The 16,783-nt window shown below is 45.5% G+C and overlaps 1 protein-coding gene across 1 annotated transcript in view; it reads right to left on the bottom strand.

Annotated features, from left to right (window-relative positions):
- LOC121574898 (suppressor of tumorigenicity 7 protein-like) overlaps positions 1-16,783 on the bottom strand; it is a 39,085-nt gene that overhangs the window by 21,248 nt on the left and 1,054 nt on the right. Inside the window, exons 3-14 of the mRNA XM_041887564.2 lie at positions 16,525-16,684; positions 16,335-16,389; positions 16,074-16,189; positions 15,820-15,898; positions 14,687-14,775; positions 14,462-14,562; positions 13,842-13,956; positions 11,993-12,065; positions 11,411-11,513; positions 941-1,091; positions 666-758; positions 273-412 (exon numbers count right to left, since the gene is read on the bottom strand). Coding sequence (XP_041743498.1) covers positions 273-412; positions 666-758; positions 941-1,091; positions 11,411-11,513; positions 11,993-12,065; positions 13,842-13,956; positions 14,462-14,562; positions 14,687-14,775; positions 15,820-15,898; positions 16,074-16,189; positions 16,335-16,389; positions 16,525-16,684 — 1,275 coding nt within the window. The remainder of the gene's footprint in view (positions 1-272; positions 413-665; positions 759-940; positions 1,092-11,410; positions 11,514-11,992; positions 12,066-13,841; positions 13,957-14,461; positions 14,563-14,686; positions 14,776-15,819; positions 15,899-16,073; positions 16,190-16,334; positions 16,390-16,524; positions 16,685-16,783) is intronic.

Genomic DNA, 16,783 nt, shown 5'->3' with positions numbered 1-16,783 from the left:
CCCATGAACCTCGTTGTTGACAGAGACGAGAGGCAGTGACTACACCAGAGGTCAACCGGGTCAGAGTACATAATAACACGCATACAACCAATGATGTGTATAAACCCTGGATTGCTGATGCTATGTGTATTGGCCAACGAGAGGCATTGAAGCCATGCATACAACATGTCTTAATAATTGAATTGTTCCCATTAAAACTTCTAATTTAAACAGATCCAGTTTGATATCAAACAATCATTCTAGGATCAGTGGATGAGAAGCGCAGGACTTACTGCTTTGACAAAGACGCCCATGAGCTCAGGGAACTGGTGTGTGAGCATGGCCAGCATGGCAGTGAAGGAGCAAAGGCCTGCTGTGAAGAGGATGAAGAAGGGAAGCTCTTTCTTTGGGTAAACAGACACCTCATGGAAGGCTGCAGGAGAGAGAGAGAGAGAGAGACAGAGAGACAGAGAGACAGAGAGACAGAGAGACATGGAGACATGGAGACATGGAGACAGAGAGAGAGACAGAGAGAGAGAGAGAGAGAGAGAGAGAGAGAGAGAGAGAGAGAGAGAGAGAGAGAGAGAGAGAGAGAGAGAGAGAGACAGACACATATCATGAGTGGACAGCTGAATTGACCATTGCATTGAGCATACTGTATAGTAGTTACTTGTCCTACTGCTTACTTGGCAGCAGTTCCCGATCTGCTGTTTCTGTGCACCCAGGGTAAGGGTAAAACAGGTGACCCTTCTCTAGAGGGTAGGGAATTATCCGAAAAGCTGCAGGAGAGAAATGCAGAAAAAAACACATCAAGCATGAGAATAGATTGGATGGTGTCTGTGCATAGATTTTTAATGTCAGTGATTTGTAATGTGAGTACTGCCAATGCATAATGCAATCAATCAATCAATTAATCAAGTAACCCATTAATTCATCAATCAATCAATGTCCCAGTACGTACTGCCTTCCCAGGTGCAGTGCAGCAGGTTTAAGGCTCCCTCTGCCCTCTTCCAGTGCTGCAGGTGAAAGAAGGCATAGGCCACCGCCTCACTGTCCCCCCTCTTCAGGATGTGTTCTGGGGGCAGGATCAGACTCTTCATCTCTAATAAATACTACAGACGGAGAGGGAGACAGGATCAGACTCGTCATCTCTAATAAATACTACAGACGGAGAGGGAGACAGGATCAGACTCGTCATCTCTAATAAATACTACAGACAGAGGGAGACAGGTATCAGACTCTTCATCTCTAATAAATACTACAGACAGACAGACAGAGAGGGAGACAGGTATCAGACTCTTCATCTCTAATAAATACTACAGACAGAGGGAGACAGGATCAGACTCTTCATCTCTAATAAATACTACAGACAGAGAGGGAGACAGGATCAGACTCGGAATCTCTAATAAATACTACAGACAGAGGGAGACAGGATCAGACTCTTCATCTCTAATAAATACTACAGACAGAGAGGGAGACAGGATCAGACTCGGAATCTCTAATAAATACTACAGACAGAGGGAGACAGGATCAGACTCTTCATCTCTAATAAATACTACAGACAGAGGGGGAGGGAGACAGGTATCAGACTCTTCATCTCTAATAAATACTACAGACAGAGGGAGACAGGATCAGACTCGTCATCTCTAATAAATACTACAGACAGAGGGAGACAGGATCAGACTCGTCATCTCTAATAAATACTACAGACAGAGGGAGACAGGATCAGACTCTTCATCTCTAATAAATACTACAGACAGAGAGGGAGGGAGACAGGATCAGACCCTTCATCTCTAATAAATACTACAGACAGAGAGGGAGACAGGATCCTTCATCCAGTCGTGTGGTCGAGTGCTGCAAGGAAAGACCTAGTTAAGCTGCAGCTGGCCCAGAACAGAGTGGCACGTCTTGCTCTTCATTGTAATCAGAGGGCTGATTTAAATAATATGCACGCCAGTCTCACTTGGCTAAGAGTTGAGGAGAGACTGACTGCATCACTTCTTCTTTTTATAAGAAACATTCATGTGTTGAAAATCCCAAATAGTTTGCAGTCAACTTACACACTGCTCTGATACACACACTTACCCCACCAGACCTGCCACCAGGGGTCTTTTCACAGTCCCCAAATCCAGAACAAATTCAAGAAAGCGTACAGTATTATATAGAGCCATTATTGAATGGAACTACGTTCCATCTTATATTGCTCAAATGAACAGCAAACCTGGTTTAAAAAAAACAGATAAAGCAACACCTCACGGCACAACGCCTCTCCCCTATTTGACCTAGATAGTTTGTGTGTATGTATTGATATGTAGGCTACATGTGCCTTTAAAAAAAGTATTATGTAGTTCTGTCCTTAAGCTGTTCTTGTCTATGAATGTGCTGTATTATGTCATGTTTCATTTTTTGTGTGGACCCCAGGAAGAGTAGCTGCTGCTTTTGCAACAGCTAATGGGGATCCTAATAAAATACCAAATACCCACATTTCTAATAAATACTAGACAGAGAGGGAGACAGGATCCGACTCTTCATCACTAATAAATACTAGACAGAGAGGGAGGCAAGATCAGACTTAATCTCTAATAAATACTAGACAGGATCAGAATCTTCATCTCTAATAAAAACTAGACAGAGTGGGAGACAGGAAAGTAACACCATTATATTACATTACAGTCAAAGGCATTTCCATCATAGTTATTTAGCAGACGCTCTTATCCAGAGTGACTTACGATCAGTGCATTCAACTAAGGTAGGTAAAACAACCACATATCACAATCATAGCCGCTATCTGGAAAACCAGTGCTTGAAAGTAAAGACAACTGCAAGAAGCAAGGGCAATGTAATTCATTCATTTGAATGTGATTTAGTCAGCAGCTCATCTATATCCTAGTGAGCAATAATTCCCTGAGCTATGGCTAACCGACCGATAGACTGAAATACACTTTTCCTCATGTGAGGTATTTATTATTGAGAGCCTTTGTTTTATTGTTACACTCAGAGGGTACCCCCCCCACCCCTCCACCCAATGTGTGTGTGTGTGTAGGATTGTGTGTGTGTGTGTAGGACTGTGTGTGTGTAGGACTGTGTGTGTGTAGGACTGTGTGTGTGTGTGTGTGTATGGCGGCGTGGCTGTGGCGTTAATCCCCTCTGAACTGGTCCCCTGGGCTGTGGAGGCCGCTAGGGCCGTTGGGGTTGGGCCTGCTGGATTCCCAGGCTGCCTGCTTCACAGGACTATGGGTCTCAGACTGACACTTTGGGAAGGTTACCATAAAGCTAATCCTGTCTAATCCCCCATGGTCACAGGCTCAGCCAGCCAGCCAGCCCAGTGCAGAGCAGCCCAGAGCAGAGCCGCCATGCTCGCCCGGGGCGCTCCCAGGGGCAGGAGAGGGAGACAAGCCCCAACCCTCGACTCTGCTCTCCTCTTCTCTCAGGGACAGTTAGGTGGTGGTGTGGTGGTAGCTGGCTGGCTACACGGTGTATGCATGAATGTAGTGGTGACGGGTATGCTTGGATAAGTGTCTGTATGATTTTCAAGTTTTTTTTTAAGAATGAGTGTCTCGCACTTTTAAAACTTGTTCTGCACACACCACTCCTCATTGCTGTGATTTATTTGACTGCTGAGTCATAGTTATTCAGTGTGTGACTTTCAAGTTGAGACTTTTACGTCGGTCAGCACTTACTGCAAAAGGGTGTTGTGCATTCCCTATTCTGTTACGAGCAGCACCTTTACCCAGGTATCCCAGTGTTCAATAACAGGGTAGAGGTGATGTTTACCAAAGCATTTGACTGGCAGCTGTCCTGCCTGGCATAAGGGTCGGTAACACCTTGGCCCATTCCTCCTGACAGAGCTTGTGTAACTGAGTCAGGTTTGTAGGCCTCCTTGCTCGCACACGCTTTGTCAGTTCTGCCCACAAATGTTCTATAGGTTTGAGGTCAGGGCTTTGTGATGGCCACTCCAATACCTTGACTTTGTTGTCCTTAAGCCATTTTGCCACAACTTTGGAAGTATGCTTGAGGTCATTGTCCATTTGGAAGACCCATTTGCAACCAAGCTTTAACTTCCTGACTGATGTCTTGAGATGTTGCTTCAATATATCCACGTCATTTTCCTTCCTCATGATGCCATCTATTTTGTGAAGTGCACCAGTCCCTCCTGCAGCAAAGCACCCCCACAGCATGATGCTGCCACCCCCGTGCTTCACGGTTGGGATGGTGTTCTTCGGCTTGCAAGTCGCCCCCTTTTTCCTCCAAACATAACGATGGTCATTTCTCCAAAAAATACGATATTTGTCCCCATGTGCAGTTGCAAACCGTAGTCTGGAATTTTTATGGCGGTTTTGGAGCAGTGGCTTCTTCCTTGCTGGGCGGCCTTTCAGGTTATGTCGATATAGGACTCGTTTTACAGTGGATATAGATACTTTTGTACCTGTTTCCTCCAGCATCTTCACAAGGTCCTTTGCTGTTGTTCTGGGATTGATTTGCACTTTTCGCACCAAAGTACATTCATCTCTAGGAGACAGAACGCGTCTCCTTCCTGAGCGATATGACAGCTGCGTGGTCCCATGGTGTTTATACTTGCGTACTATTGTCTGTACAGATGAACGAGGTACTTTCAGGCATTTGGAAATTGCTCCCAAGGATGAACCAGACTTGTGGAGGTCTACAATTTTTTTTCTGAGGTCTTGGCTGATTTCTTTTGATGTTCCCATGATGTCAAGCAAAGAGGCAATGCGTTTGAAGGTAGGCCTTGAAATACATCCACAGGTACACCTCCAAATGACTCAAATTATGTAAATTAGCCTATCAGAAGCTTCTAAAGCCATGACATCATTTTCTGGAATTTTCCAAGCTGTTTACAGGCACAGTCAACTTAGTGTATGTAAACTTCTGATCCACTGGAATTGTGATACAGTGAATTCTAAGTGAAATAATCTGTCTGTAAACAATTATTGGAAAAATTACTTGTGTCATGCACAAAGTAGATGTCCTAACCGACTTGCCAAAACTATAGTTTGTTAACAAGAAATGTGTGGAGTGGTTGAAAAATGAGTTTTAATGACTCCATCCTAAGTGTATGTAAACTTCCAACATCAACTGTATGTATGTATGTGTGTATATATATATATACACAGCTGTGGAAAAAATTAAGAGACCACTGCAAATGTTTCTTAAATCAGCATCTCTACATGTATGACAGCCATTCCATTCCAGTGTCTGTTGAATTCCAACTCAGGCACACCTCATTCTACTGAATTAGGTACTGATTAGGTGATCTTATTTAACGAGGAAAAGTATAAAAACCACTGCTGTGGTCATCACTATCCTCTTGCAATAGGACCAGCTGGATGGCAAAAACAGTGCTAATAATACCTCAAAAGTAATATGAATCAAAAAATAACTATTGACCATGCCAAAAGAGTTGAAAAGGAAAGTTTTCAGTGAGGAAAAGAAGGGGTCAATTCTGGCTTTACTGGCAGAGGGATACAGTGAGCGTCAGGTTGCTTCCATCCTCAAAATGTCAAAGACGGTGGTTCATAAGAACAAGGTCAAGCAGCAGACATTGGGGCCAACAAAGCTACAGACCAGCAGAGGGCGAAAACGACTCTCTACTGACCGGGATGACCGCCAACTCATTCGAATGTCCGTAGGATGACATCAAGTGACCTACAAAAATAATGGCAAACGGCAGCTGGAGTGAAGTGCATGGCGAGGACGGTTCGAAACAGGCTCCAAGGGGCAGGGCTGAAGTCGTGCAAAGCTAGAAAAAAGCCCTTCATCAATGAGAAGCAAAGAAAACCAGGCTGAGGTTTGCAAAAGACCATAAAGATTGGACCGTAGAGGACTGGAGTAAGGTCATCTTCTCCGATGAGTCCAATTTTCAGCTTTGCCCAACACCTGGTCGTCTAATGGTTAGACGGAGACCTGGAGAGGCCTACAAGCCACAGTGTCTCGCACCCACTGTGAAATTTGGTGGAGGCCTCCTGTAGCTCAGTTGGTAGAGCATGGCGCTTGCAATGTCAGGGTTGTGGGTTCGATTCCCACGGGGGGCCAGTATGAAAAATGTATGCACTCACTAACTGTAAGTCGCTCTGGATAAGAGCGTCTGCTAAATGACTAAAATGTAAAATGTAATGATCTTGGGGTGCTTCAGCAAGGCTGGAATCGGGCAGATTTGTCTTTGTGAAGGACGCATGAATCAAGCCACGTACAAGGTTGTCCTGGAAGAAAACTTGCTTCCTTTTGCTCTGACATTGTTCCCCAACTCTGAGGATTGGTTTTTCCAGCAGGACAATGCGTCATGCCACACAGCCAGGTCAATCAAGGTGTGGATGGAGGACCACCAGATCAAGACCCTGTCATGTCCAGCCCAATCTCCAGACTTGAACCCCATTGAAAACTTCTGGAATGTGATCAAGAGGAAGATGGATGGTCACAAGCCATCAAACAAAGCCGAGCTGCTTGAATTTTTGCGCCAGGAGTGGCATAAAGTCACCCAACATCAATGTGAAAGACTGATGGAGAGCATGCCAAGACGCATGAAAGCTGTGATTGAAAATCAGGGTTATTCCACCAAATATTGATTTCTGAACTCTTCCTAAGTTAAAACATTACTATTGTGTTGTTTAAAAATGAACATGAACTTATTTTCTTAGCATTTTTCGAGGTCTGACAACACTGCATCTTTTTTGTTATTTTGACCAGTTAATAAATAAATGCTCTAAATGAAAATATTTTTATTTGGAATTTGGGAGAAATGTTGTCAGTAGATTATAGAATAAAAGAAAAATGTTATTTTTAACCAAACACATACCTATAAATAGTAAAACAAGAAAAACTGATCATTTTACAGTGGTCTCTTAATTTTTTCCGCAGCTGTATATATCATGAATCTACACACAATACGGCATAATGACAAAGCAAAAACTGTTTTTTATACATTTTTGCAAATGTATAAAACATTTAAAACTGAAATATGACATTTACATAAGTATTCAGACCCTTTACTCAGTACTTTGTCGAAGCACCTTTGCCAGCGATTACAGCCTCGAGTCTTCTTGGGTATGACGCTACAAGCTTGGCACACCTGTATTTGGGGTTTCTCCCATTCTTCTCTGGAGATCTTCTCAAGCTCTGTCAGGTTGGATGGGGAGCGTCAATGCACAGCTATTTTCAGGTCTCTCCAGAGATGTTTGATCGGGTTCAAGTCCGGCCTCTGGCTGGGCCACTCAAGAACATTCAGAGACTTGTCCCAAAGCCACTCCTGCGTTGTCTTGGCTGTGTGCTTAGGGTCGTTTTCCTGTTGGAAGGTAAACCTTTGCCCCAGTCTGTGGTCCTGAGCGCTCTGGAGCAGGTTTTCATCAAGGATCTCTCTGTAATTTTCTCCGTTCATCTTTCCCTCGATCCTGACTAGTCCCCCAGTCCAAGCCGCTGAAAAACATCCCCACAGCATGATGCTGCTGCCACCACCATGCTTCACAGTAGGGATGGTACCAGGTTTCCTCCAGACATGCCGCTTGGTATTCAGGCCAAAGAGTTCAATCTTGGTTTCATCAGACCAGAGAATCTTGTTTCTCATGGTCTGAGAGTCCTTTAGGTGCCTTTTGCAAACTCCAAGAGGGCGGTCATGTGCCTTTTACTAAGGAGTGGCTTCCGTATGGCCACTCTACCATAAAGGCCTGATTGGTGGAGTGCTGCAGAGATGGTTGTCCTTCTGGAAGGTTCTCCCATCTCCACAGAGGAACTCTGGAGCTCTGTCAGAGTGACCATCGGGTTCTTGGTTAACTCCCTGAACAAGGCCCTTCTCCCCCGATTGCTCAGTTTGGTCGGGCGGCCAGCTCTAGGAAGACTCTTGGTGGTTCCAAACTTCTTCCATTTAAGAATGATGGAGGCCACTGTGTTCTTGGGGACCTTCAATGCTGCAGACATTTTTTGGTACACTTCCCTAGATCTGTGAATCGACACAATCCTGTCTCAAAGCTCTACGGACAATTCCTTCGACCTCATGGCTTGGTTTTTGCTCTGACATGCACTGTCAACTGTGGGACCTTATATAGACAGGTGTGTGCCTTTCCAAATCATGTCCAATCAATTGAATTTACCACAGGTGGACTCCAATCAAGTTGTAGAAACATCTTAAGGATGATCAATGGAAACAGGATGCACCGGAGCTCAATTTCAAGTCTCATAGCAAAGGGTCTGAATACTTATGTAAATAAGGTATTTCTGTTTTTATTTTTAATAAATTTGCAAACGTTTCTAAAAACCTGTTTTTGCTTTGTCATTATGGGGTATTGTGTGTAGATTGATGTTTTTTTTCTTTTTTCAATCCATTTTAGAATAAGGCTGTAACGTAACAAAATGTGGAAAAAGTGCAGGGGTCTGAATACTTTCCAAATGCCCTGTATGTGTGAAATGCTCGATAATGTATGTGATATCAACAGAGAGGTATATTTTCTGGGTGATTTCAATATTGACTGGCTTTTATCAAGCTGCCCACTCAAGAAAAAGCTTCAAACTGTAACCAGTGCCTGCAACCTGGTTCAGCGTGATGTAGCGTGATGTCCATATATAATCCCCTCAGGTCTGCTGCAATGCTGGCCCTAACACTCCCCACGCCTGACCTCCCAGAATGCCCATAAATCGTGCCTTCATTACACTGCCCTTCCCAGGCTGGCTGGTGAATGGCTGGCTGGGGGGCTGGCTGGCTAGCTGGGGGGCTGGCGAGGGCTAGCTGGCTGGGGGGCTGGCTGCTAGCTGGGGGGCTGGCGAGGGCTAGCTGGCTGGGGGGCTGGCTGCTAGCTGGGGGGCTGGCTGGGAGCTGGGAGCTGGCTGGCTGGCTTGCTGGGGGGCTGGCTGGCGGAGGGGCTGGATGGCTAGCTGGGGGGCTGGCTGCTGAGGGGTCACGTTGCCGAGGCCAGGGAAGGAATTGAAGCGGAGAATGTGGGGAACCTGCTGGAAATGGAAGCCCACCCACAACAGAGCCATAGCAGCTCAGAGCAGCTCGCTCCAGTCCAGTGAACCACTGGTATCTATGTGTGAACACTGGCTGCTGGGCAGAAAACAGCCCACACCAGGCCTTAGCCTCTACGGCTACAGGTGCACTCAATGACCATTTAGACAGACATAGACAGGGCTCCCTTGTGAAAGAGACGCATAAGATCTCAACGGGACTCACCTTGATAAATAAAGAAAGACAAGTCTGATACAAATAAACTGAAATAATCCCACTAACTGCAACATTTCAGTCAACAACAGCCAAAAGCTTTCACTATAAAGAACACTAGTGGAGTCAATGACGTGAGTTGACTTGACACTGTGAGGCCACAGAATGTGCTTCACTCCCGAGCTCCTGAGAACACTCCGACCGACACAACTCTTTACAAGTCGTCACATCAACAGCGCTGCATGTCAGCGGCCATTTTGACAGCACAGCTGTGTTCCTCCTCCTCGGGGTGTCTCAGACTCATAGTTCAGCCGGTCTATCTGTCTGTCTATTATGAACCCCATGTGAAAGACTGAGGGAGAAGCTCTTCTTCAATGGGACAGAGATTGACAGACAGATATAAGAGATTAGTCTCTCCTAGCTCAACGGTCTAGGGTATCACCAGTTGAAAGCAGAGGTACTGTAGTTGTGAACTATCTCTGGGATCACTACTTTATAGTCTGACCCGCCCTGTGTGTATGTCAACGCCGTGGCAGGGGGGGGACAGAGGGTAGCAGAGGGGGGCAGCAGTGCCCCTGGGGCGGGGTGGGTGACAGGGAGACACTCAGGATGAGGGCCCTGTCATCAAAGCCTGGATCAAAGAGCTGAGTTTCCCCCTCGCTGCCTGTGACTATCACAAAATAGTTCACACACGCTCACACACACACGAGGAGCGCACAGGATGCAACACACACACACGCAGACTACATTTTGCTGGGTGGGGTACTGCGACCTGTGTGTGTGTGTGTGTGTGTATATCAGTGAGTGTGAGAGAGTGTGTGTGTAATGTGGTCTGTGTGTGTGTTTTAGTATGGGACATCCAAGCCTAATCCCTGTGGGAAGAGATGTGCAGGAATTGTTTCTGTTCATCTACTGCAGGGAGATACATCAGAGAGCCAGGGGCCCCTTGTTGTCGCCCAGAGCACAGACCATAGCCTAGACCAGAGCCCAGACAGATGCATGATCAGGGAGGGTGCACTTCCTGTTCAGTAGGTAGAAAACTTTTGAAACTGGGGATGTACTACCTGACCTTGTGCAATAATAACACAGAGTTGTATTTTCCATTGCAAAAGATTTTGCTACAATGTGCCGTACTGAACATTTACATTTTTACATTTACGTCATTTAGCAGACGCTCTTATCCAGAGCGACTTACAGTTAGTGCATACATTATTCTTTTTTATTTTCATACTGGCCCCCTGTGGGAATCGAACCCACAATCCTGGCGTTGCAAACGCCATGCTCTACCAACTGAGCTACCTCCCTGTCGGCCATTCCCTCCCCTACCCTGGACGATGCTGGGCCAATTGTGTGCCGCCCCATTGGTCTCCCGGTTGCGGCCGGCTACAGCAGAGCCTGGATTCAAACCAGGATCTCTAGTGGCACAGCCTTAGACCACTGCGCCACTCGGGAGGTTACACAACCCAGATCTCACTATGAACTCTTTATAGTCCACTGATAGATGGCCATGACAACCTAGTAATAATTAGACTAATAGTGTCTCCTTTAGGAAAATCCACTAAGTGCATGGTACCATGTTCTTCTGTGCTGCAGAGAGAGAGTAGAAGTGGCTCACAGGTCCAGTCCTGACAACAGCAGCTACGTTTACTATCCAGTGCAATACTGACTCCTGCTGGCTAACATAGGTCATTACAGGTAATACAGTGGAGCACAGTCAGCTCACTTACATTTTACATTTACATTACATTTTAGTCATTTAGCAGACGCTCTTATCCAGAGCGACTTACAGTTAGTGAGTGCATACATTTTTTCATACTGGCCCCCCGTGGGAAACGAACCCACAACCCTGGCGTTGCAAGCGCCATGCTCTACCAACTGAGCTACAGGGGACTCTATCAACCACAGAACTTGGAATTTTGCACATCTGAAAATGATGGCGGTTGGTGAACAGATAACTTCAGGTTGAGAAGTTGATGATGCCCTCTCTGCAGCCATCACCCAAGAGGAGTATGGCGTACAGAGACACAACTAAATAGCCATCACCTGTGTGTGTAAAATTTGACAGAATTTGCTCAAATAAAGCTAACTGCATATACAGACAATGTCGTATATCAGTTGTGTTAACCCCACTAATGGTTCAGGTCAGAACTTAAGATAGGGTACGCTAAGATTATCCTAGATCTGTACATTTCTCCCCACTAATGGTTAAGGTTAGGATTTGGATAGGGTAAACTGATCCTAGATCTGTGACTGAGGGTCTGGACTGACCTTTGGCACATGTGGGTTAAACTCCACGGCTCTGTGTATAGCCTCCACAGCGTTCATCTCTGCAGTGCTCAGGCCCCGCCGGGATGCTGCCTCAGGAGAAAACCTGGAAGAGAGAGAGCGGGACAGAGAGAGGGACAGAGAAAGAGAGAGAGGGACAGAGAAAGAGTGAGCGGGACAGAGAGAGAGAGAGAGAGAGAGAGAGAGAGAGAGAGAGAGAGACGGAGAGTGATGGAGAGAGTGACGGAGAGAGAGAGAGTGAGACGGAGAGAGAGAGAGAGAGAGACAGAGAGACGGAGAGAGACACAGAGAGAGAGAGACGGAGAAAGAGAGAGAGAAGACGCCCATGGTAAGACACAGGAGTCAGGACAGCTTTAAGAGATATCATGCACTTCAGCCACAAATAGGGGGTTTGATGTCCCACAAACAAGTCTTGAAGATTAGTCTGACCTATAAAGACAGATGCATCCGTCAAGTATAGATCATATTGTTTGTTTATGTCTTATAATGGTACATTAATGGTTACAACTATGTCCTCCTACAACAAATATTTCTGTCAGAACGCAAATGAGTCTTTCCACATACTTATCTGATACAGCCCGTGCTTTCAGCAGTGCAGATGTGTAGCATATTGTAGCTGATTTTGGCAAGCTGATATCTACAACGAGAACACATTTCACTTTAAGCTCAAACTATGAGTCTGTAAATCATGAGTATCAAATCAAATCAAATTTTATTTGTCACATGCGCCAAATACAACAGGTGTAGACCTTACCGTGAAATGCTTACTTACAAGCCCTTAACCAACAATGCAGTTTGAAGAAAATAGAGTTAAGAAAATATTTACTAAATAAACTAAAGTTAAAAAAATAAAATAAATAAAAAAAGAACACTACAAAATAACAATAATGAGGCTATATACAGGAGGTACCAGAACCGAGTCAATGTGCGGGGGTACAGGTTAGTCGAGGTAATTAGTACATGTAGGTAGGGGTAAAGTGACAGAGTGGAGCAGCGGTCTAAGGCACTGCATCTCAGCGGTCTAAGGCACTGCATCTCAGCGGTCTAAGGCACTGCATCTCAGCGGTCTAAGGCACTGCATCTCAGCGGTCTAAGGCACTGCATCTCAGCGGTCTAAGGCACTGCATCTCAGCAGTCTAAGGCACTGCATCTCAGTGGTCTAAGGCACTGCATCTCAGCGGTCTAAGGCACTGCATCTCAGCGGTCTAAGGCACTCCATCTCAGCGGTCTAAGGCACTGCATCTCAGCGGTCTAAGGCACTGCATCTCAGCGGTCTAAGGCACTGCATCTCAGCGGTCTAAGGCACTGCATCTCAGCGGTCTAAGGCACTGCATCTCAGTGGTCTAAGGCACTGCATCTCAGCGGTCTAAGGCACTGCATCTCAGTGGTCTAAGGCACTGCATCTCAGCGGTCTAAGGCACTGCATCTCAGCGGTCTAAGGCACTCCATCTCAGCGGTCTAAGGCACTGCATCTCAGCGGTCTAAGGCACTGCATCTCAGCGGTCTAAGGCACTCCATCTCAGCGGTCTAAGGCACTGCATCTCAGCGGTCTAAGGCACTGCATCTCAGTGGTCTAAGGCACTGCATCTCAGCGGTCTAAGGCACTGCATCTCAGTGGTCTAAGGCACTGCATCTCAGCGGTCTAAGGCACTGCATCTCAGCGGTCTAAGGCACTCCATCTCAGCGGTCTAAGGCACTGCATCTCAGCGGTCTAAGGCACTGGATCTCAGCGGTCTAAGGCACTTCATCTCAGCGGTCTAAGGCACTGCATCTCAGCGGTCTAAGGCACTGCATCTCAGCGGTCTAAGGCACTGCATCTCAGCGGTCTAAGGCACTGCATCTCAGCGGTCTAAGGCACTGCATCTCAGCGGTCTAAGGCACTGCATCTCAGCGGTCTAAGGCACTGCATCTCAGCGGTCTAAGGCACTGCATCTTAGCGGTCTAAGGCACTGCATCTCAGTGGTCTAAGGCACTGCATCTCAGCGGTCTAAGGCACTGCATCTCAGTGCTTGAGGCGTCACTACAGACCCCCTGGTTTGATTCCAGGCTGTATCACAACCGGCCGTGATTGGGAGTCCCTTAGGGAGGCGCACAATTGGCACCAGCGTCGTCCGGGTTTGGCCGGTGTAGGCCGTCATTGTAAATAAGAATTTGTTCTTAACTGACTTAACTTAGTTAAATAAAGGTTAAATAAATAAATAAAATAAAACAGAGGACTGGTTCAAAGTTATTGTAGTTAGTCGGCTTGAATCATGTTTTTCTTATGTGGTCCTGCGTGGCTCAGTTGGTAGCATGATGCTTTCAACGCCAGGATCATGGGTTTGATTCTCACCGCTGGCCACAGATATGAAAATGTATGCACTCACTACTGTCGGCTTGGATAAAAGCATCTGCTACATGGCACATATCTTACCGTCGTATTTGGCGAGGACTGCTTGTACATCAGCGTAGGCCTGTTGCTCCAGTAACGCCTCCAGGAGGTTTTCATGTATATTCAACATTCCCAACAGTGGGAATTCTTTCATTAACTGGGAGAAGTGAGGAACAGTGAGTGAGAGAAGGAATCATACAATGGCAGGACTAACCAGTATTAAAGGAGCATAGAAGAGGACTGAAGACAGGACTATACAAATCAGGGCTACGTTCAGTAGTCAAACTTTCATGAACGTTGCAGATAGAAATGCTATGAATAGAGCCGACGTGATTCCTTGTCATTCTACATGTCAGAGAGGCATGTTTGTTCTACATGTCAGAGAGGCATGTTTGTTCTACATAGAATAATTATATCCGAAGGTTCCAAAACGTTGCGTCCTGCTGAGCGCGCCGCCCCCAGGGCCTCCAGGTCCACAATACTTCTGGTTGTTCTTCTAGCCTCTAAACAGCGACTGGTTCAGACCTGGGACACCATGTGTGTGAACACTCCCTCTAGCCAATCAATGACATCCGCTACTAGGGAGAAAAGAAAACCAGCCATAATGCAGAATTCAAGGCCCTGATTTGAACACCCCTGATTAAGGAAATGGCAACACTCACATCTCTCATCATTTTCACTGCCTCCTTGATGCGTCCCAGCTTGCGTGCACACATGGCCAGTCTGCGTTTGATGTACACCAGCAAGTTGATGTCTTTGCCAGCTATGGAAGAGAGGAAACTTAATGCATTTAATTAACACAATCCCATCCCTGACTAATGCTTTTAAACGAAGGGTCAGAGGCCTGAGGCTTGTGATGGGGTCCTGTACTCTCTGTTCTCCCTTACCACTCCGCAGGGCTTGTTTAAACAGCCTCTCAGCCTCTGTGATGGTGGTGGCTTCCTCCTCTGCCAGAAGCACATAGGCAGCAGCACACCTAGAAACCACAGGGAAGACACTTGCTACGAAATCTACTTCACAGAATATACAGTGCTTTCGGAAAGTATTCAGACCCCTTGACTTTGTCCACATTTTGTTACGTTACAGCCTTATTCTAAAATTGATTAAATAAATACAAAGCCTCAGCAATCTACACACAAAACCCCATAATGACAAAAAAACTAAAACAGGTTTTCAGATTATTTTGCAAATGTATTAAAAATAAAAAAAATAAAATACCTTATGTACGAAAGTATTCAGACCCTATGCTATGAGATTCGAAATTGAGCTCAGGCGCATCCTGTTTCCATTGATCATCCTTGAGATGTTTCTACAACTTGATTGGAGTTCTACCCCCAAGCCATAAGACTCTTGAACAGCTAATCATGGCTACCCGGACTATTTGCACTTTTTATTCTTTAAAAAACTGCATTGTTGGTTAAGGGCTTGTAAGTAAGCATTTCACTGTAAGGTCTACACCTGTTGTATTCGGCGCATCTGGCAAATACAATTGGATTTGATTTGACCTGTGATAAATTCAATTGATTGGACATGATTTGGAAAGGCACACACCTGTCTATATAAGGTCCCACAGTTGACAGCCATGTCAGAGCAAAAACCAAGCCATGAGGTCGAAGGAATTGTCCGTAGAGCTCCGAGACAGTATTGTGTCGAGGCACAGATCTGGGGAAGGGTACCAAAAAAATACCCAAGAAGAATCGATGCTGTAATCGCTGCCAAAGGTGCTTCAACAAAGTCTGAATACTTATGTTAATGTAATATTTTTTTTAAAAATATAAATTAGCTACAATTTCTAAAAACCTGTTTTTGCTGTCATTATGGGGTATTGTGTGTAGATTGATGAGGGGGAAAAAAACAATTTAATCAATTTTAGAATAAGGCTGTAACGTAACAAAACGTGGAAAAAGTCAAGGGGTCTGAATATTTTCCGAATAAGAAAATTAATTTGGGATTTTCCTAAATGAGCATGCAATGTCTTTTTAAGCGCAACTGAAACTGTTATGGTGGTGGTGGAACTCACTCGTGGTTCATCTCTATGGCCTGGTAAGCTGCTCTGATCCGGGCTTGGGGATTCCTCTCCCTCCAGGCCTTCTGCATCACTGTAACAGGCCGGAAGCAGACAACAAATACTGTACTGAATGCAGGAGTAGGAGTGAGAGATGAGAACCAAAGCAGTCTTTCAAAAGGAATTAAAGGATTATATTCCTCCCCAGACATTTACACTTTGGCTAACACTTTTTCATGATATTCCGATTAAAAAGTTTGGATTCTAACCAGTATCTTCAGCCTTGATTTGCTGAGTGTCACCAGTGAAAAAAGTCTGGTGGTCTTGAGCAGACAGGTTCATATCGTAGTACGTCAAAGGCTCCTTTCCAGTCACCCAGGTGTACCTTTAGATGGGTACAGTACAACATGAACACAGTGTTAGGCTGAAGTACAACATGAACACAGTATTAGGCTGAAGTACAACATGAACACAGTGTTAGGCTGAAGTACAACATGAACACAGTGACATTTTGTGGGGGCTCATCATACCTGCTGTATTCTGCTCCTCTGAATAGATTTAAAGGATTCCTCCAAACTTTACACTCTGCAAAAGACAGTGTCATTGTATCATTACTTTGTAACATTGATGGCCTTGCCAACCTGAGTCACGTATTCAACCCAGGGTCATTTTTGTTTTCTGTTGCAAAATGGGGAAACATTATATTGGAGAAACGTTTACCTGAGACACTGGGTCTGGGCTCAGCCTCTCCGTTGACTGAGGAGAACAGGCCAGTGGTTGAGCTGCTCTCCACCCCACCTAGGAGGGGTCGCAGATGGCTAACAGACACCTGCTCGATGAACGAGGTCCCATACTTACGGAAGTACCACCACTCAAATATCTGGGGGCAGGGGATTGGGACAGTCATACAGAGAGCAATGTACCGGTACACAAACCTTCTAGACAATTTATTAGATTATCATATCATTATTAGTGCACC

The sequence above is a fragment of the Coregonus clupeaformis genome, chromosome 10, assembly GCF_020615455.1.
Source record: "Coregonus clupeaformis isolate EN_2021a chromosome 10, ASM2061545v1, whole genome shotgun sequence".
Lineage (NCBI taxonomy): Eukaryota > Metazoa > Chordata > Actinopteri > Salmoniformes > Salmonidae > Coregonus > Coregonus clupeaformis.
The sequence above is the reverse complement of the archived record's forward strand: the minus strand, read 5'-3'. Positions and strand labels throughout refer to the sequence as shown.